Source organism: Mustela nigripes, chromosome 8, assembly GCF_022355385.1.
Source record: "Mustela nigripes isolate SB6536 chromosome 8, MUSNIG.SB6536, whole genome shotgun sequence".
In the NCBI taxonomy this organism is placed as follows: Eukaryota; Metazoa; Chordata; class Mammalia; order Carnivora; family Mustelidae; genus Mustela; species Mustela nigripes.
In genome coordinates this window covers 13805604-13826654 of record NC_081564.1, presented here as the reverse complement: position 1 = coordinate 13826654, position 21051 = coordinate 13805604, and the positions used below count along the sequence as shown (strand labels likewise).

General features: G+C 45.5%; 1 protein-coding gene across 5 annotated transcripts in view; it reads left to right on the top strand.

Moving 5' to 3' along the window:
• KSR2 (kinase suppressor of ras 2) overlaps positions 1-21051 on the top strand; it is a 403625-nt gene that overhangs the window by 77620 nt on the left and 304954 nt on the right. For all 5 annotated transcript variants that reach the window (XM_059408527.1, XM_059408526.1, XM_059408528.1 and 2 more), the window contains 2 exons: positions 10109-10249; positions 14361-14511. In XM_059408527.1, coding sequence (XP_059264510.1) covers positions 10109-10249; positions 14361-14511 — 292 coding nt within the window. The remainder of the gene's footprint in view (positions 1-10108; positions 10250-14360; positions 14512-21051) is intronic.

Sequence of the window (21051 nt, the reverse complement as noted above, 5' to 3'; positions counted from 1 at the left end):
GGATTCAGGTTCCTCGCTGAAACTGTCTGAGTGTGGAGGTCAGTGCCTATCCTGCCCTCTGGGGTGAAGAAACAGCTTTTTTGTTTTCCCGGTACTTTGTAGCCAATGCTTTGTAAGATAGGATAAAATGATGTAGCGGAAAATGAAGGAGACCGAAATATCCAAACAAAATGCAAGCCTCACTTTGAAGGTACTAGCTTCAGCGGACAGAAAAGCACTCAAACAGCTCTCCAGGTAACTAAATGCTCTTGGTTTCGGCACTCATCTGGAGGAGCCCAGCCTTCACAGCCTTCAGAGCACGAGTCTTCAGGCCACACTATCAGGCCACACTAGCAGAGCTGAAGAGCCCTGCCCTAGGACGTGTAACTGATTTCATATCCCTCGCTCTTGAACCCCCAAACACACACATACACGCACTTGGGACGCGCACGTGTGTACACAGAGTAAAAGAATGAAGGGTGGGCCTTGCTTCTCCTAGAATGAACATAGAACTCCCATCATTACCATCCTGTGGTCTTGGCGAGTTGCTGTCCACGAGACCGTTCTCTTCGTTTTGCATCCTTGGGGCCGGTGCTGAAGCCTGGCTGCCCTTCCGTTCTGACTCCTCTCATCCGGCCTCTTGATTCGTGTTGGCACACGAGTCTCCGCCCCACTGGGAGCCCCTGCAGGCCTGGCTGGGGGCAGACAGCTCTTCGAATTCCCCGGGGCCCTGGACAGGGTGTTGTCCCTTGGAGCTGCGCAGTGAATGCTTGCTGCCCACGGGAGCCCACCGCTCTGGAAGGGGGCTGCTCGCCCAGGTGCCACACTGGCCTCCAGAACTAGGTTTCTGCCCCGGTTTTATTGTCCAAGGATCCCGATGCTTAAGCTTGTCAGAGAAACAAACTGCTTTCGTTCCATAATTTAGACCGTAGATGGGTGACTGACTCACAGTGTCATTGGGGTACGTGTGTTTTTATGAATTCTTGGGGCCTCTCAGATTCACTGAACCAGGCTTCCTAAGGGATGGCCCTGGAAGGTTGATTTTTGAACAGACACGTCCTCCAGATGATTTTTATGGTCAGCGAATGGGGGAAAGAGGAAACTTATATGTAAAATTATCTGATACCTTGGAGAGCTGCTAAAGCTCAGTGGCCCTCAGTCTCCTCATCTGTAAAATGGGCATATCTTCGGGGTTGCAAAGGTTAAATGAAATAATGCATATGAAATGTTCAGCAGAATACTTGATATCTTATATCTATATCTATATCTATATATCTATATATACTGTATATACTATATGCTTACTATATAAAATGTATACTAAGTATAACATATAGTATATATAATTATATACAGTTTAGTTATATATAATTGTCAAATGTATAATATAGGGTTATACAGAAACTTTTATATACAAACTTAATGAAATGGTTGACACTGTATGTATCATATATATATATACACCAAGTATTGCTTAAGTGCCTTAAATACACGATTTCCTGTAGTCTTCACATATGTGGTGTCTAATCGAACCATTCCCAGCTAGCATTGTTGCATGGATTAAAAATGAACTGCAGTAAAACTCTAGAACATATTTAATGAAGTGGCTGACATTGGCCATGGTCCCACATGTTTTTATTGTTGGTAAGTGTCTGATTTTCATGAGGTTTGTAACTAGTTATCCTATAAGCAATTCAAGCTTAAGAAAAAAATGATAAGATATACACGTCCAGAAATAAGCAAATACATCTCACCTTTGATAACCCAGAGATGGAATTTAACTTTTTCTGAACTTTATTTATTCTTTAAGATTTTATTTATTTATTTGACAGAGAACGAGAGATCACAAGTAGGCAGAGAGGCAGGCAGAGAGAGAGGGGGAAGCAGGTTCCCTGGTGAGCAGAAAGCCTGATGCAGGGCTCTATCCCAGGACCCTGGGATCATGACCTGAGCCGAAGGCAGAGGCTTAACCCACTGAGCCACCCAGACGCCCTTTTTCTGAACTTTAAATGGGGTCAGTAATTAGACCTACATCATCATGTCCCTGTGCAGACTAAAGACAATTCGTAAGAAGTGTTTATTGCAGCACTTGGCTCGGGGAGAACCCCTGTTGGCCAACAGCTGCAATTTTCCGATGCCACCAACCCTGGGGACCTGGAATGGGAAGCGGCTGATTGCCAGAGGAATGCATCCCATTTGGGAAGTATTGCTTGACTTCTGCCTAGTCCAGCTTCACACTTGGGGCAGGTTTCTGGGTTCTTCCCTGCTCGGATTAGCTGCGCTCTTGTCCCGAAAAGTGACTCTTGTTCCTTTTTTGCCTCAAGGGGCAGCCCTGGTCCTGTAGCTTCCCTCCCTGCCTCTCTTCCCTACTCTATCTGCTTCCTGAACCCGTCTCTGTCTCCCTCGTTCCTAATGCATCATAGTGGGGGTGCCCCTTGATTCTTGGTCTTGGGCAGATGTAGGTCCAGTCTCGGGGTGATGCTGAAAATACCTCCCAGAATTCAAGCATTCCTTCCACAGCCAGGACACGGTGCTTGGGTCGGAAGAGGGCTCAGCCTGCCTTCTGCACAGACAGCATCTCCTGTGATGTCTCAGCAGGCCTGTGAGGAAAGGTGGTATATGCCCATTTTACAGATGAGACAGTAGAGTCTCAGGGAGCAAACATGAATCACCAAAGCCTCAGAACTGGAATTTAGAAACTCACCTCTCCCATAATACCTGGAAGCCTTTCCAAGATGAGTGAGGCGTCCATGAAGGCTTTGGATTTCCAGTCCAGTGGGAAGGACCCATGAGCATCTCAGTGCAGCATCTTGGTAAAGGGAGAGAGGTTTGGGCTCCTGCCTTGACTCCCCAACTTCTATAGTTTTGTGGATCTGGGTTCATGATTTAAACTCTTGCCACTTCAGTGTTCTCGTTCATAGAATGGGCTCAGAATGCCCCCTCACAGCACCACTGCATGGATTAAAACTGAGCAGGCACATTCAAAGCACTTATCCCACTGGGTCAGGCTCACTGCAAGCAGTTAGTAAATGGTGGCTTCTCTCGGGGCTGTTCTTCCTGAAAAATGCTCTGTCATAGCCGACATAGATGCCCCCAGCGGACATCACAGAACTGCTCACATCATTGGCTTTTGACCCTGGAATCAAAGGAATCCCTCATGCAGAAGATTAAAAGCAATGAATTAGATCTGTATGAACTAAAAGGGAAAGATGCTCGAGGCTTGCAACTGGGTGAAAAAAGTAAGATTCAATTTATGTGGGAAAAAAACCCACAACCCTACACATGAACTACATTGCAGAGTTTACCCCCACCCCATACACACACACGTATGGACGTGCAGAGAGGCGTAGAAGAAGGTCAAGCTAGTCTCAGTGGTTACCTCCATTATGTCCAGGGAGAAGAAGATCACAGAGGAAGCTTTGGCCTTATCCTAAATGGTCTAGCTTTTTCCACAAGGAAAAGATACACAGGTGCTTGTTAACTAATTAACATTAAATTAAATCTATCCTTTCTGCAATATTGTGGCCTTGGAATCAGGTTGGGTTTGCATCTTAGCTCTCTACTTAACTAGCTGTGAGAATGTGAACAAAAGGCTTAACTTCTCTGTGCCTAATTTCTCCATTCGTGAAATGTCGATCGTAACCGCGTCTAGCCCCTGGGGGTTTGTGGCTGTATCGACATGAAGTGTTCAATAATGGTACCTTTATTTCTATTATTGCTCTTATTTTGTTGGTGCTTCCAAGTCTGGAAAGGGCCCCTCAACCCTTTAAAATACCCAGTGTCTTCATTATTAGCCCATTATACTGCAAGAAAAAAAACCGTGGTAAATGTTATAACGGAGTTAAGTAAAAAATTCAATGCCAGGGGAGGTTTGATAAAGACTTGCTGGAGAAGGTGACGTTTGAGATGAACTTTGGAGAAATAGTCAGATTTCTCGGAGTTGATGGGATGGTGTGTAGGTCAGCTGTGCGTCCCAGTAATGCTGCGTAATGACCAACCATAAAACCTTAGTTGCAGGGCGCCTGGGTGGCTCAGTGGGTTAAGCCGCTGTCTTCGGCTCAGGTCATGATCTCAGGGTCCTAGGATCGAGTCCCGCCTTGGGCTCTCTGCTCAGCAGGGAACCTGCTTCCTCCTCTCTCTCTCTGCCTGGCTCTCTGCCTACTTGTAATCTCCCTCTCTGTCAAATAAATAAATAAATCTTTAAAAAAAAAAAAAAAAACCTTAGTTGCAGACGACGTGACCGTTGGTTGACCATGCGCCTGGGATCGATCGCCGATTCCCCGACTCTTCTCATCTTGGCTGGGCTCACTCACGGCCAATAACCAGGTAGCAGTAGGCTGTTGTCTGACATGAGAAGGCTGGCTCTGTCTGGGATGTCGGGGAAGACCTAGCTTTGCTCTCCATGGTCCTCCTTCAGCGGATTAACTGACTGGCACGGACACATTCTCATGGACATGGCTGATCCAAGGCAGCAAGTAGAGCCATGCAAAGGCTTTTTCTATTGGCTGAGGCAAGAACCTTCCGGTTGGAGGATTGTGGGCATCGACTCTGCCTTGTTTGTGAGTGAATTCTCTTTTTTTTTGAAGATTTTATTTGTTTGACAGGCAGAGATCACAAGTGGGCAGAGAAGCAGGCAGAGACAGGAGGAAGCAGGCTCCCACCAAGCAGAGAGCCCAATGCGGGGTTTGATCCCAGGACCCTGAGATCATGACCTGAGCTGAAGGCAGAGGCTTAACCCAGTGAGCCAACCAGGTGCCCCTTGTGAGTGAAATCTAAAGGCACATTGCAAAGGGTATGGGGGCAGGAGGTGTAGAGGAATCAGGGCATCTTTACAACCAACCACATGTGGGTACGGAAAGCACTTTTAGATGGGGGAACCTGGACAAAATCATAGAAGGGGCACATTTGAGGTGATGTGTTCAGGGCATCACACGGAAAAGAAAGAGGCAAGGGAGAAGAAATGGACTACAGTTGAGCCCTGAATAATGTCTGGGTCTGAATGATAGCCTATAGAACAGCGTTTCCCCAGCTCATAAGTTTGACACCATGACCGCGCTTTTTGCCATGTCTGTGTATGTTCTTGAAACTGACTCAATTCTTCAAAACACACATGTATTTAAATAAAACACACATTCAAAACACTTATGTGGGGCGCCTGGGTGGCTCAGTGGGTTAAAGCCTCTGCCTTCCGCTCAGGTCATGATCCCAAGGTCCTGGGATGGAGCCCCGCATCGGGCTCTCTGCTCAGCGGGGAGCCTGCTTCCCTTCCTCTCTCTGCCTGCTTCTCTGCCTACTTGTGATTTATCTGTTAAATAAATAAATAAAATCTTAAAAAAAAATACAAACCTTATGCAACTATTGTAATGGAAAACTAGTATCACTTGCCATGAATGGAAGGCAATCGAGAAAATTTAACACAATAAAAACAGTAGTATCACAAGACACCTGGGTGGCTCAGTCGGTTAAGTGTCTGCCTTCTGCTCAGGTCGTGATCTCCCGGGTCCTGGGATGGGGTCCTGCATTGAGCTCCTTGCTCAGCAGGAAGCCTGCTTCTCCCTCTGCCTGCCCCTCCCCCCTGCTTGTGCTCACCCTCTTTCTGACAAATAATAAATAAAACCTTTAAAAAACAACAACAGACAAACCAGAAAAACCCAGGGTCATTGCATCACGCTTGCTATTGTTACCTGTCCAAGGCTATGAGTCTGTGTCCTGCTCTCTGTTATAGAGAGAGATCAGCACATGCTAGATGTTAAAGACATAGCATCACTGGACAGAAACCGTCTCCTTGATATAACCCATTGTCACTCAGTGCCAATGGTCACTGCAGTGATCGCTGTGACCCATACTTGGGAGATCTGCCCTTCAAGAGTGTGTTTGAGCGGGGTCGTGGCATGGCTCCTTGGCCCCATCCAGCCTCAGTCTGGTTTTGCAGTCTTCTGTGATAATGAAAGCTTAATCAAAAGTGGGAGAGACTGGGCACTTAGTTGGCTCAGTCAGTGGAGCGTGTGACTCTTGATCTCGGGGTTGTGAGTTCGAGCCCCACACTGGGTGTAGAGCATACTTAAATAAATAAAAACTAAAAAAAAAAAAAGGTTTGAGAGATAGGATGTCACTGGCTCTCTGACACTGCTTTCTTTCTTCCTTCCTTCCTTTAAAAAACCACATTGGTTTTTTTTTTTTATTATGTCAAGAAACCACATTCTTGGGGCACCTGGGTGGCTCAGTGGGTTAAAGCCTCTGCCTTCAGCTCGGGTCATGATCCCAGGGTCCTGGGATTGGGCCCACATCGGGCTCTTTGCTCAGCGGGGAGCCTGCTTCCTCCTCTCTCTCTGCCTGCCTCTCTGCCTACTTGTGATCTCTGCCTGTCAAATAAATAAATAAAATCTTAAAAAAAAAAAAAGCCACATTCTTATTTCTTTTACCATATTTGAAATTCAACACGGGCCTATATAGGCATAAAATAATAAACAGAAAAACTTGATTTATTTAGGTGAAAAGCTTGAGGAAGTTCAGTTAGCAGAAATTCCAAATTTATAGATATTGTTAATAAAATAAGCATGTATTCCTTTTAAGCAATTTCTGTAAGTTGGTTCGATTTAAATCCTATGAATTTCAGAATGAGGATTTAAATAATGAGTCAGGGAGACAGTTTTTAGTTTAATCCAACTTAAAAGTATTTCTTTGCAGTATAACTGTACATTTTAAACGTTGGAGAAAGGATACATTTGTTAAGGAATATATATTTTGACACAGATTAACTTTAATTTATTAGCTAAGACTTTTGCTGGTACTGAGAGTTGGTAAGTTTGGGGCAGGACCCCTCCAAGGAAACTGTGGCAGATGCTTGTGAGTTTGTGGGGCACAAAGTCAGCCTCGTTGTTGCTGTGACATTCAGCACAGCTTTGCATGAATAATTCCTTTAAACTCTCCCCACAGTCCCGTGCAGTAGGGACACTTAAACCTCTGGTTTCCAGGTGACAAAACCGAGGTGTAGAGCAGTTTTGAAACTTGCTTGAGGTCATTCATAGTGGGAATTGGAGCCCAGTGAGGCTGAGGAGCCCAGGTTAGCCTGATTCTGGTGCCCAAGATTCCAGCCCCTTCCTGACGCCGAGTGGAAAAAAAAAAATTAAAGACTTTATATAGTAGAGTTCTCTTTTTCTGGTTCCATACTTTGCTCTTCTATTTATTATTATTATTTTTATTAACATACAATGTATTATTTGCCCCCGGAATACAGGTCTGTGAATCATCAGGCTTACACATCTCACGGTGTGCTCTTCTAGTTTCGCATTTACTAATAAGCCCGAACTTAAATCAGCACAAAGGAAGCAAGTCTGCCGGCACGTTTACTGCGAGTAAGAAATGGCACCATCTCAGGGTCTGAGAGATTCATTTTGCTGTTAATTGCCAGAGTTTCTTTTCTGCACGGTGAAGGAAGTTGGAATTCTGAGGTCTTTTCTGTCCTCAAACTTACTAGAATTGATAGAGAGAGTGGTAACTGCTGGAGACAGATTTCATAGCAAAATCTACCTTTTTTTTGCTTTTAAAGTCATAATGTACTTTATTTTTTTAAATTAAATTAAATTAAAAATTTTTTTCAGTGTTCCAAAATTCATTGTTTTATGCACCACATGAAAGTTTATACAGGATTCTGTCCTCTGGATAGGCTGGAATTCATTCATACTTAATTTTTGGGTTAATGTACCTTTTTATTTTTTTAAATATTTTATTTATTTATTTGAGAGAGAGCCGGGGTGGGGAGGGCAGAATGAGAGCGAGAGAGAAGATCTCAAGCTGGTTCCATGCTGAGCGCAGAACCCCACGTGGCTTCGATCTCACCACCCGGAGATCACGACCTGAGCTGAAGCCAAGAGTCAGATACTTAACCGACTGCGTCCCTAGGCACCCCTCGGTTAACGTGCCTTTTTAAACCTTGTTTTCCAGAATTTATTTATTTATTTATTAAATTTTATTTATTTATTTGACAGACAGAGATAACATGTAGGTAGAGAGGCAGACAGAGAGAGAGGAGGAAGCAGGCTCCCCGCTGAGCAGAGAGCCTGATGCGGTGCTTGATCCTAGGACCCTGGGATCATGACCCGAGTGGAAGGCAGAGGCTTAATCCAGTGAGCCACTCAGGTGCTCCCAGAATTTATTTTTAAGTCATCTCTACATCCAACATGGGGCTCAAACCCACAACCCCGAGATCAAGAGACATGTGCCCCACCGACTGAAGCAGCCAGGCGCCCCAACACACACAGAGTTTTAAAAATACAAATGTAATCACAATATATTCTGTCTTTGCAGATTGCTTTTTCACAGAAGAGGAAAATCTTGGAGATTTTCCCAACTCAATATGTATCAGTCTACCTTTTCAAGTTTTTAAAATTATTGTGCTACGGTAATGAGCCATTTTATCCTATGTACACACACAAATAAGTCTTTTTTAGGGTGGTTTCCTAAAAGTGAGAATATTAAAATGTTGAGACAAAAATTGGATTGCCCGCCAGTGGCATTCTCAATTCTCAATGGTTTCTCTCATTCTTGCTGACACTGGATAGCATCAGTGTTAAAGAAATGTTGCCAAGCCCATCTGAACATTTTCCCATTAATAAGCAGATGATATATATATCTTGTATTTTCTAATTTTGTTGTAGAGAAGCAAATAGAAAAAATCTCTATCAATAATCTTAATATTTATTAATAATCTTAACTATAATAATTATTAATGTGAGTTATCTTCATCACCTATAATCTCACTCTCAGAAATAGCTACTGCTCATATTTTGTTCTATACCCTCCCAAGGCTTTTTTTGTGCATCTGTACATGTATAGTTTTATAAATTTTTAATGCATTATTTGTACATTATATTATACTTATTGATACATTATTTTCAATGATATGCCATCATATAGATATATTTGTAATGTACTTACATCACCCCCTATTGTGGAAGGTTTGGGTGGTTCTCCACTTTTTTGTGGCTATTTTCCATTTAGAGCAAAGCTTTGTGAATATTCTTAATTATCTCTTTAGGATAAAGCCCTACAGCAACACTGTCCTTAGAAATACATTGGAAGTGACAGATGTGTGCCAGATGTTGTTAGTTTTTACAGAACTAGTTTTCCTTTCTCGTGTCATGGCATCTCTCCATAGCATGAGTTCATATCCATCTCATTCTAAAAGTATTTGTGGATTTGTGAATATTTGCATGGGAGTTCAGATTCACGAAGTACAAAAAGGATTTCCGTGAAATGTTTCTCTGCTGTACTTTTCATCTCCGTGACTTCTTTCTTTTACAACCGGAAGCTTGTACCTCTTACACCCTGAAAACTACAGCCTTGGGAATAGAGTCAATACCTTTGTAATAACTTGATGTGGTGACAAATGTCATTATGCGTCTCTGCTGCTGGTAGTGAGCCCTGCATCGAGTATATAATCGTTGAATTTCCAGGTTGTACGCTTGATGCTAATATAATATAGTGTGTTCACGCTACTTCAAGTACAAATTTAAAAAAGTAAGAAACAAAAAATGTTTCTTTCACACCTCTTCCCCACGTCCCTCTTCCCTTTCCTAGATTATTAGAAATCCCAGAGAGTGGCTGCATTTACAAAGATACATAAAAGTAGACATTGACATCTCCCACATGCCTGGAGAGTATTTCTGTGTAATAATGTATCTTGGACATGGTTCTGTACTAGTACATAGTGCGCTTCCTTATTTTGTTATAGATGCCTAGTGCTCCCTTGTATAAAATTCCCTGGATAGATCAGTCTCCTGCTGATGGACTCTCAAGGTGTTTTCAGTCTTTTGCCATTGCCAGGAGAACTGGAAGAAATATTCTTTTACAGTCATCAGGCCCAGTGTGGCGTCTGTAGGTGAGTTCCTAGAAGCGGAGTCCTTTGGTCCAAGAATCTGTGCAGTGGAAATGTACATGACAGCAGCCAAAAGTCCCCCCTGAAGAAGTGGTACCTTTTGCTTGCCTCTCCTCCCCGCAGTTAAATCCATCTTTAGAACAGGCTTTGGATGGGGTTTGGGCAGAGAGGGGGCCATAGGGAGGTTCCTGCTTCTCCTCCCGTGGCTGTGCCTCTGAGACCCGCTCTCTGTCCTTATCTGTGTCTCCACAGAGCAAGCTGGTGAAGTACTTCAGCCGTCAGCTGTCCTGCAAAAAGAAGGTGGCCCTTCAGGAACGCAACGCTGAGCTGGACGGCTTCCCCCAGCTCCGGCACTGGTTCCGGATCGTCGACGTGCGCAAGGAAGTCTTGGAGGTGACCAGAGACGGCCCCCTGCTCCCTGCCCCCAATCGGACAGAAACAGTGTGTTTTTGCCTGTGCCTGGCACATAGTAGGCCCTAAAAAAAAATGTGTTGGACGAAGGTATAGAGGATCTTTGATGCTGTCCAAGTGGGTCGTTAAGAGCTCAGCCCCGTCTTCCTCCAGCTCCGCTACTCATGAGCTCAGTCACCTCGGCCGAGTCACATTACCTTTTAGAATGGGTCTGTCCAGCAGAACTTCTGCAGTGATGCAAATATTTTGTATCTATGCTCTCTGATGCAGTGGCCGCCACGGGAGCCCTTGAGTGCTCGGAGTGTGATTAGTGCCTGGAGCTGATGGATGGAATTTTTACTTATATTTAATGTTAATGAATGTGGCTGGTGGCCACCATAGTGAACACTACAGACTGAGGGTATTAGATTTCTCATCTGTTTTAATTTAATTTACTTTTATTATTTTATTTTATTCTATTTTATTTTTTCAGGGTTCCAAGATTCCTTGTTTCTGCACCACACCCAGTGCTCTAGGCAATACGAGCCCTCCTTAATACCCACCACCAGGCTCACCCATCCCCCACTCCCCTCCCCTCCAAAACCTTCAGTTTGTTCCTCAGAGTCCGCAGTCTCTCATAGTTCGTCTCCCCCTCCAATTGCCCCCAACTCACTTCTCCGCTCCATTTCCGCATGTCCTCTGTGTTACTGTTTATGCTCCACAAGTAAGTGAAACCATATGATAATTGACTCTTTGCTTGACTGATTTCCCTCAGCAGAATCTCCTCCAGTCCCGTCCATATTGATACAAAAGCTGGGAATTCATCCTTTCTGATGGAGCCATAATACTCCATTGTATAGTTTTCTCATCTGTTAATGGGGGTAATGATCGCCTCCTCTTCTGAAGTGACTCGAATGATAAAATGCCATGATCCATCCAACATGTTCCACGCAGTCTGGTACCTGATAGCATTCGGTAAATGTCAGCTTGTTCTTACTGTTGAAAGCTCTGGAAGTAACCGGAGTGGACCACATCCTTAAAATCCCAAGGACAAAGAGATTTCCCTACCTTCTTGGACCCCAAGGCCTCATTGTTTCCAGGGACCAGTCCAGCCCTCATAAAAACCGGTCACTGAATATTTGGGGCCAGGAGCTGTCCTAAGGGCTTTATAGCCAGGATCTCTACGATTGAGACTGTTCAGACCCTCACAATGATCTTTGGAGGTGGGAACAATGATCCCCCTTGTGCAGAGCAAGAATCTGACGCTCCGAGATGAAGCAACTACTCCTGCTAGGGAGTGGATGGGGTGACAGGAGAAAGCAGCTCAGTAGGACTCTGGGGCAGTTGGGAAGCTCTGCGCTTTCTCCTCCTTTTTCTGTTGCTGGGGACTCGCTGAGCTGGGTAGACAAGGGGGTGCTCCCCTTGCCTGCGGGACCAAGTACCATTTCTCACGGCGCACCCTTCTCGCTTGAAGAGGCCTGGAAGATTGTCTTCCACCTTTTGTCTTTTTCAGACCTTGACCTCTAATGTGAGATCTCCTAGAACCCACCAGATGCTGAGCTAGACGGAGGACCCACAGGTTCCTCCGTCCCTGCCCCTGCACTGCATGCATGCGCACTGGATGCTGTATGACTCTATGTTCCTTTATCTCATTCCCAGGATGGAGTTTCTTTCTTTCTTTCTTTCTTTTTTTTAAATTTTATTTATTTATTTGACAGATCACAAGTAGGCAGAGAGGCAGGCAGAGAGAGGAAGTGAAGCAGGCTCCCTGCTGAGCAGAGAGCCCTATGCGGGGCTCCATCCCAAGACCCTGGGACCATGACCTGAGCTGAAGGCAGAGGCTTTAACCCACTGAGCCACCCAGGTGCCCCCCAGGATGGAGTTTCAATGTGAATAGCCTAAAAATGAAAGGTCACGTATAACTAGGGACAGTTCATTTTATTTGCACGGGCCAGTCCCCTTTTTGGAGGCTTTGGGGACTGTTTATTTATCAAGTGTGGTGAATACAGAGACAAAATCTTCTCAGCTAGGGGTTGAAACCTGGCGGCCCCCAAGCTATCCCTTGAATCTGATGCACAGACATTTTTTTTTTGTCTAATACGGTGTTTGCAAAAAAAATTTTTGAGCCAATATTTAAAAGCTTAAAGAGTTTGCATTAAAAAAAAAAACCCCAGATCTCTGCCTTCTCGAAAAAGCCAAATTTTTGAGCACACTGAGCTGAATTCCTGTCCAGTGGCAGTCACCTGATTACTGCTGCCCCTTTGGATCCTGCAGGCTCTGGCTTTTTGGGAGTTTTGCTCATTTACCTGGCCTGCAAGTGCCCCAGCTCTGGCTCTTACCTTAGTCTGTTAGAATCCTGAGTCCACCAACTAGGGAACGCTGAGGTTCCAGCTCTCTGCCTGCAGCTCCCGCCTGCGTCCACCAGAGGCCCCTTTCCGAGAAGGAACCAGCAGTATGGCCAAGGCTCCCAAGTTAACAGCTTGGGTTCAGACTTACTTGCTGTGCGTCCCTGGGCAAGTGGTCTAACCTCTCTGAATTTTAGTGTCCTAATTACAGACCAATGATGATGATGAAAGTACTACTTTACTGGGTCTTTGTGGCATTAAAAGAAAGCCCAAAAAACACTTAAAACAGTGCATCATTCATTTCATTTTCGTTTATTATCACTTTATTGAACGGAAGTGAATCTGCTCTGTTAGTCCGGGTTTCTTTAGGGCTTTGTCCATTTTTTATGTCGTTATTACTTCTGTGATTTTTTTTCTGTGACCCCAAATTTTAGGGAAATTTGAGTATTTGGAGAGTAAATGATAGAATTGAAATGCACAAGTGAATTCTGCAGCAAAGAGGAGAAATCTGTCAGGTTGTGAATGAGTCCCTCTAAATGTGATTTGTTTTGTACCTTCAGCTCCTGGACCATCACTTTTCTTAAAGTGGACTTTATTGAGCCATGTGTCCCTATTTGAGAAAAACCCTAAATGACTCAAGTGTTGTTTTCTCCTGCTCCCTGCCCTAGTGAGTTGGAAAGGCACTGATCTGGCTTCATGGCCTTTGCCCTGCATCTGTTTTGAGGCAAAAAAGAAGTTTTCCTCCTTCTGGCTGCCAGTTAAATGTCTGTATTGGGGGTTGGTGAGGGGGTGGGGGGGAGGTATTAGATTTTGTTGTAATACACAGATGTGGCCACAAGAGGGCAGCAGTATCCCACAATAGGACACTAGACTCTCCATCTTTAGGTGTCTAAAATTCTTATTTAAATAATGTGTGTAAAAACATTGAATGCCATTAACTGCTATAAATGAAGTCTCTCTATTATGTATATATATATGGATATAGATGCATGATATGCATAAATGCATAAAGATGCATAAATATCAAAGTCTGACAAATTTCATGGTATCCCGGGACACATCATTTTGGGAAATGGGGGGCAGGGGAGTGGTTGCTGCTGGTAGTGAAGGGACATTTGTAGCTGGCAATCCTACCATTTCTGTTCTCAGTCCATCTCTCCAGAAGTGTCCTGGTCCCCACCTCATGCTATACTCCAGTCTTACCACTTTGTCTTAGAATGCACAGCCTTGCCCCGTTGGGCTCAGAAGAAAATCCAGGTTCATTTCCAGCACCGAGCTACACATAGGGTTCCAATTTACCACCCCTTAGGGTTCCTAAACCCCCAGTCTAGACGGGAATGGCCGGGGAGGACAGCCATCAAGGGACTAGGCCTATCCAGTGTGCTCTGCTCTGAGATCATCCTGTATTTGGGGTAAGCCAAGCTGAGCAGAGGGCCATCCAAAGACAAAGGAATTGGAGACTGCCCATAAGGAGTTCAGGGAGGACATATAATTAACTGCCACCATCTATAGAGTACTGGCTGTGTGCTAACAAAAGGGGCTACTTCACAAAGTATGAACACTTAAGACTCCCATTGTACAGATGAATAAAGTGAGGCTCCCAGAGAGGGTAAGTGACTTGCCCAAGGTAATGAGTGGCTAAGCTGAGAGGCAAGCCCAGGCCTGTTCCCCCTAGCTACCGCTAGGCGGCAGTGTGGAGGCTCAGCCCGCTCTCCTCCCCTCTGGGCTCCTGAGATGTGTTCACCATACTTCTTTCTCCCCTGCTCTAGGAGATCACCCCCGGCCAGCTGAGTCTGGAGGACCTCTTGGAGATGACAGATGAGCAGGTGTGTGAGACCGTGGAGAAATACGGAGCCAACCGAGAGGAGTGTGCCCGTCTCAATGCCTCCCTGACCTGCCTGCGGAACGTCCACATGTCAGGTGAGCAGGCCTTGGGGACGGAGGCTCGTCCCCAACACGTCATCCTTGGATCCTCCAGATTTCTGCACCTGAGCTGCAGGCCAGGATGAGACAGTCAGCTTTGGTTGGGAAATACCAAATTCACCAAATTCCTCAAAGAGGGGAATTCCGAAGCCGGAGGGGGTGAAGGCAGCTCTTGGAAGCTTGTGCTCAAGGGAGTGCGGAGCTGGTAGGGCATTTGGTTCTGGATAATAATGGCCCAGATATGGAAATCCGGGAGTGCAGAGCTGGTCAGGGTACTGGTACCTTAGACATTCTTTTTTTTTTTTTTTTTTAAGATTTTATTTATTTGACAGAGAGAGCTCACAAATGGACAGAGAGGCAAGCAGAGAGAGAGAGAGAGAGGACGAAGCAGGCTCCCTGCGGAGCAGAGAGCCCGATGTGGGACTCAGTCCCAGGACCCTGAGATCATGACCCGAGCCGAAGGCAGAGGCTTCAACCCACTGAGCCACCCAGGTTCCCCCGGTACCTTAGACATTCTTAAGTGCCTTTGCATGTTGGGTCCACATCCAGCTAACTTCTTATTTTCTTTACATAAATAATAGACTCTCAATGTAAAACAAAGCAGAGAATAGATAAACAAAAAGAAAAGAACTATCCCAGGCTCTGCCCTCTAGGGAACCTCCTGTTGTCATTTTGGTAAAAAGTTTTGGTGTAAGTCTTCCAGACAGATGGGTATATGAGTCCTGTTTTTAAACAATATGATTACGATTATCCATGCACATTTTGAGATGCCCCCCCCCCAATTAAATAACCTCTGTGACTTGTTTTATCAGTTTGGGATCCAAATTGTTAAAAAAAATTCAGCTGAATGAGTTGGAGATCAGTTATGAATCTGCCGGAATCCCTTCCAGCACGCAGAGAAGTCGTTTTTATAGCCCGGAGTGTGAGGCATGGGAGTTATTAGCAAAACAAAAGAGAGGGTTGTTTCCTGAGAGGCTAAAACAATCTTAAGTTTGGGTTTGCTATCTTGTGAGGGTGAAAACTCCTTTTGGAGATTGTTTTGTTTTGTTTTGTTTTAGTAAGCCCCCGTGTGGGGCTTGAACTCACCCCCCTGAGATCAAGACCTCTGCAGAAATCAAGAGTTGGTCGCTTAAGCGACTGAACCAGCGTGTACCTTAGACATCAGAGGCTTGTTTTGTTTTGTTTATCTTTTTCACATCATCTTTTTTTTGCTCTTTCCCATTCATCGCGCAAATCCCCATTTGCCGCTATTAGCTCCTCTTGAGTCTCCCTGCTTCTCTCTAGCCTCATGATCCCCCCACAAATTCTGGGGCCTTTGTAGCTGGAAGGGATCCGCTATGCAAACTCGAGCTAAATCCGGTCCATCGGCATGGTTGTTTCGGTTTCCGCCACTAGGTGTCACTGTAGAACCTCAGTCTGGAGCAATGAGGCCGCTGCTTGGCCACAGAAGCCTTTGCTGGGTTCAGCACGGAACGTTCAACAGGTATTTCCTGCCTGCTGTGTGCCAGCAGGGCTGGGATGTAGCAGGGAATGAAAGAGAGAACATATTTGAAACAGGTCATTGGCCCGAATCCCTGTGCACGCCCTCTGGTAGTCCTTCTTGCTGGCACATCCTTACCAAAGCTACAGTCATCCTCAGAAGGGACCCTGAGTCAGAGGCTGTCGTCTCATTGAACGATGTTGGCAGCATCCCTGGGCTCAGTGATCTGGTGTCAGTATCATCCTCTCTCCTCCCAATCCTAGTTAGGACAAACAAAAATGTCCCCAGATAGTCCGGTGAACGTTACCAAGTAGCTTTCCAGAAAGTTTGTATCGATTTCTACCTCTGGCCTCTCCTCCACCCCCGCCCCATATAATGCTCGAGAGTGAGCACTGAGGTTAGGTTCTTAATTGCTTTTCCGAGTTTATAGCCTCCCATCAGAGTTTGGTGAAGTTCTTCTAAGTGGAACTAGTCACCAGCTCTGCCCCAAACAGGTGTTTCTGTCCACCTTCCCGAGGCTGAGCACTCACCCTTGGTGACATCCTGGGCTGCGTGAAACCCTGCGAGGGCCTCTAATCTGCCGGTTTTCAGTTTTGGTTGAGTTGCACAGAAATGAATCAGATTTACATGACAACTCTGTACACACACACCTCTATGCACATACACACCTGAAATGAGTCTTGTGAAAGAAAGAATTGGCATCAAACTCATTCTTACTGTATGTGGTATTTTGCATTCTTTTCTATTTCATTTCATATCATTTACCCGACGCTGGTAATGACCCATCACTTTCAGGTCACACCTCACTGGTTGTGAGCTGTGGTTTGAAAGACAGGGATCTCTTTGATCCTCGTGGGGGAAAATTTTTCTCTCTCTACCCTTCTGGGTCCTTAGATGAGACCACCACCAGATGAACAAGAGAAAACAGAGGTTTGCTAACATGCATACCTCCTGTATTGTAGAAGAGCCTTGGGGAAACTGAGTCACTCTTCAGAGTAGCCCTAAGACATCATCTTAAATCACATCTCTAGCTAAAGTCAAAAGAGAGGGTTTTACACTCAGGGGGTGGGGGGAGGCCCTTATGGGCGGTGACCAGGAAAAGCACAATCAACAAGGGGAAGGTGGTTGTACAGAAATCTCTGCCTTCTCCACTGGTAGAAGTTTCTAGAGATTTAATAGTCACCCTTCTGATACCGAGTTGGAGACATCCTTATCCATGGCGGTTTCCCTTATCAATGTCAATGCCTTTTACAAAAGTACAACTTCTACTCGGGTACCAGAGCTTCCCCTCTGTCTGCTGTTTCTTCAAAATAATCAGCCTAAAATAGCCCTTCTGCCAAAGGGATGTATTCTGGAGTGGCAGATTCCACTCCCCTTCATCCTCCTGCCTCTACCGACCCTTCCTAGGCAGCTCAGATCCTGTCTACAAGGTCCTGCTCTGTTTCCAGCCTTAGGGCCACTGGGACTTTGACAATGGTGACCAAGTCCTGCACGTTTGTCAAAATCCTACGGCTCTTGGTGCTGAGGTCAGAATGGGGAAACACTCAACTCAGTGCCATGCATTAGGTCGCACAACCCAAGGTGTTGGAAGCAAAGAACTTTGTACGACTGTTTATAAAGAACGAGGCAGGGGGATGGCTGAGCACAGCCCCTCCCAACAGCAAAATCGGGGGACTTTTAAGCTGCTAGTGCGTGCGTATACACAGAGGTGCTTGGCAAAGGACAGTTCAGTCTAGAATTGGGGCAGAAGCTATCCTAAGGGGACAGGAGTCCAGCTCGTAGCTGGTTGAAGTCACAGACCACCCCGGGTCGGCTCGTCGGTGCTCTGCCTGCACTTAGTCCCGTGTTTTTGCGCTCAAAGGGGTTTAAATCCTGCAAAAATGACCAAAACACTGCCCAAGCGTGGGCAGTAGGTCAGTCTTAACTTCTGAAAAAGCACTGGGAGCTTTACTGAGGATTTATGGTCTCTGCTGTGGTCAGACTATGTCCTGGCTTGGGAGTGTGTTTTTTTTTTTTTTTTTTTTTATGTTCTTTTGTTCCCTGAAAACCATTAACTGCTCAGGTCCCCCCCCCTTTTTTTCCTGCAATTTTAATGCATCCCGGGAAGTTCTGCGAAAAATGTGCTTGTGCGAATAGCGCCGGCCAGGCATTGCTCACAGACCTGCCGGGGTCCTCACATGACTTCTCTGATGTTAAGAAAGCTGCATCTCAGCTTCATTTTTCTGGGGACACCTAACTCTGTCTTGTCTACTCACCCAGCTCAGCTCCAAACTTCCCCAGAGTCATACTTTACTTCTGCTTTTCCTGTCTGCGGCGGGGCTGCTCACCATTTTTTTTTTTTTTTTTTTTTTGCTCACCACATTTTAATTTAAATTTTAACCTTTTGGGTGGAGTGATTTTTTTTTTTTTCTTTAAACAATGGGTGTCTGTCTCCTCACCAGACCATAAGCTGCAAAGGATCGGACCTCTTTCTGGTCATCGTTTTATTCCCAGGCCTGATATCAATATCTGATACACTGTAGGAACTCAGTAAACATTTCTGAATTAAAAGAATTTTTTTTAAGTTTTATTTTTTTAAAAGATTTTATTTATTTATTTGATAGACGGAGATCACAAGTAGGCAGAGAGGCAGGCAGAGAGAGAGGGGGAAGCAGGCTCCCCACTGAGCAGAGAGCCTGATGTGGGGCCCGATCCCAGGACCCTGGGACCATGACCTGAGCTAAGACGGGGGCTTAACCCACTGAGCCACCCAGGTGCCCCTGGATTAAAAGAATTTTTAAAAAAAGACTTAATTTGAGAGAGAGAGAGAGCACACAAGCAGGGGAATCAGCAGAAGGAGAGGGAGAAGCAGACTCCCCCCAAGCAGGGAGCCCAGTGTGGGGCCGGATCCCAGGAACCTGGGTTCATGACCCGAGCTGAAAGCAGATGCTTCACTGATTGAGCCACCCAGGTGCCCCAATATTTCTGAATTAATGCACCTTTTTCCACATGTAGCCCGTGCAGATCACCAGGGGCTTAAAGTACGTGATCCTTCTCATGGGTTGCAGAGAAAGCTCAGGATTTGGCTTCCGTTTGGAGCCCCAACCGTTCCCACTTCCCCTTCAAGCCTTAACTGTTGACTAAGTCTGTTAGTTACATAGAATTTTCTGGATCAGGCATGCATTTCACATCTTGCTCTGGGCACCATGGTCTAGAATTCCCTTTCTCTTTGTTTTCCCGGTGAATCCCCTGCTTATCCTCAAGCCCAACCCCTGCCTCCAAGCCTCTGCACTTTGTTGAATGAATGAATGAACAAACAAATGAATGAATGCTCTGCCACCAGTTGACCATGTCTTACAGTGGTTGTCAGTTTCCTGGCCTTCCTCTCTCATCTGACTGTGACCTCCTGTGGGGCAGGTGCAGTTACAAGCCTAGCTTCTGACTCAGGGTTCCCCTGTTGAGAGAAGACTCAAGATGTTTCATGTACTTGCTACTGATCTCCACCAGGGGGAAGCAGGGAGCCATCCTTTTAAATCTTCCCTCAAATATGATCTTTGGTTCCTAGAAGCTTCTAACTATCTTAGGAGCTGGATGATTCCATCATTTCCTGCCCTACACTTTAACCAAAAATGTTATCCCAAACTAGGGAACACAGTACTATCTTTCCCATGAGACTGGTTCTGAAGCGCCATCCCATATTTATTTGCCCTGGTAACCCCAGCTCTCATCTGGACGGCTGGTCTCTTGTACAGTGATGATGTCAGATATTTTAAATTCTGGTGTGGAGCATCTGGGTGGCTTAGTCAGTGAAGCATCTGCCTTCGGCTCAGGTCATGATCCCAGGGTCCAGGGGTCCAGTCCCATGTCCTGCTCCCTGCGCAGCAGGGAGTCTGCGTCTCCCTCTGCCCCTCCCCACTGCTTGGGATCTCTCTCTCTCTCTCAAATAAATAAAGGAAATCTTTACAAAAAATTCTGTTGCATACTGGTGACTCAAAGCACGTTTGTTAAACGACTGAAGGAATACAACTTGTGTGGAGAAACTCATGGAAGCAGACGGAGACAAGCAAGCTTTATGCCTGGAGGAAATGTGTGCTCTCCGCTTCTCTGTCTCCCTCTTAGAACATTGGGGCACCTTTATTTCAGACGTGTGACTCTAATTTTAGTGTTCTCCCTTGGTTTTGGGGATAGCCTTGTTTCCCAGTGTCCAAGAAGCCCCCAAGTTAGGAAGAAATGAACCCTTCTTCCGTTCTCAGAGCTTGTTAGATCAGCCTTAGTCCGAATCCAAAGAATCCTCAATTGTCCTTTCAACACGTTCAGGGGACCCCAAAGCCATGATATCTTAACTTTTTCTTGTTATATCAGATGTGGCCTGAAACCAAAAAAATTCGTTTGTTCAACAAAATTTGTCGAATGCCTGCAGTATGTCAGGTACCGGTCTGATCTCTGAAAATGCATACTCAGACGCCTGTCCTCAGGGCTCTCCATTCTAGCGGGAGTGGGGCAGACAGACGATGTGTTATAATCATAGTAAATAAGTGCATTGTGAAGTATGTTAGAATAAGTGTGGTTGAGGGAAGAAAAAAGTGGAGCAGTCTCGGGGGGATGGCAGTGCCCCCTGGGAATGGGGGGAGGTTGTCCTGCTAAATAGTGTGGTCAGGGCAGGCCTCCGTCCTCTTCAGTTTTCCTTTCTGCTTTCTCCTTCTTAAGGCTTCACTGTTTGCTAACGGTATGAAATCTGGATAAACTCTGGTTCTGCCAAGTCCTGGGCCTGCCACCTCTCAGCGATGTGATTTTCAACATGGCATCTCACAGTTCTGAGCTTAGCTTCCTAAGCAGTAAGATGAAGATGATGATCATTTCTACCCATTGGTTGTTAGAAGGATTACAGGAGATGGTATAGGCAAAGCACAGGGCCTGACTTGGATTAGGTACATCATGAGTCTTACTGTTACTGTTACTGTCATGATCATCATTATCACTATCCCTACCCCCATCCTGCACTCGTCATCACCACCCTCGCCACTGAAGTTCTGTCACCATCACTACCACATCATCACCACCATCACCATCACTATCAT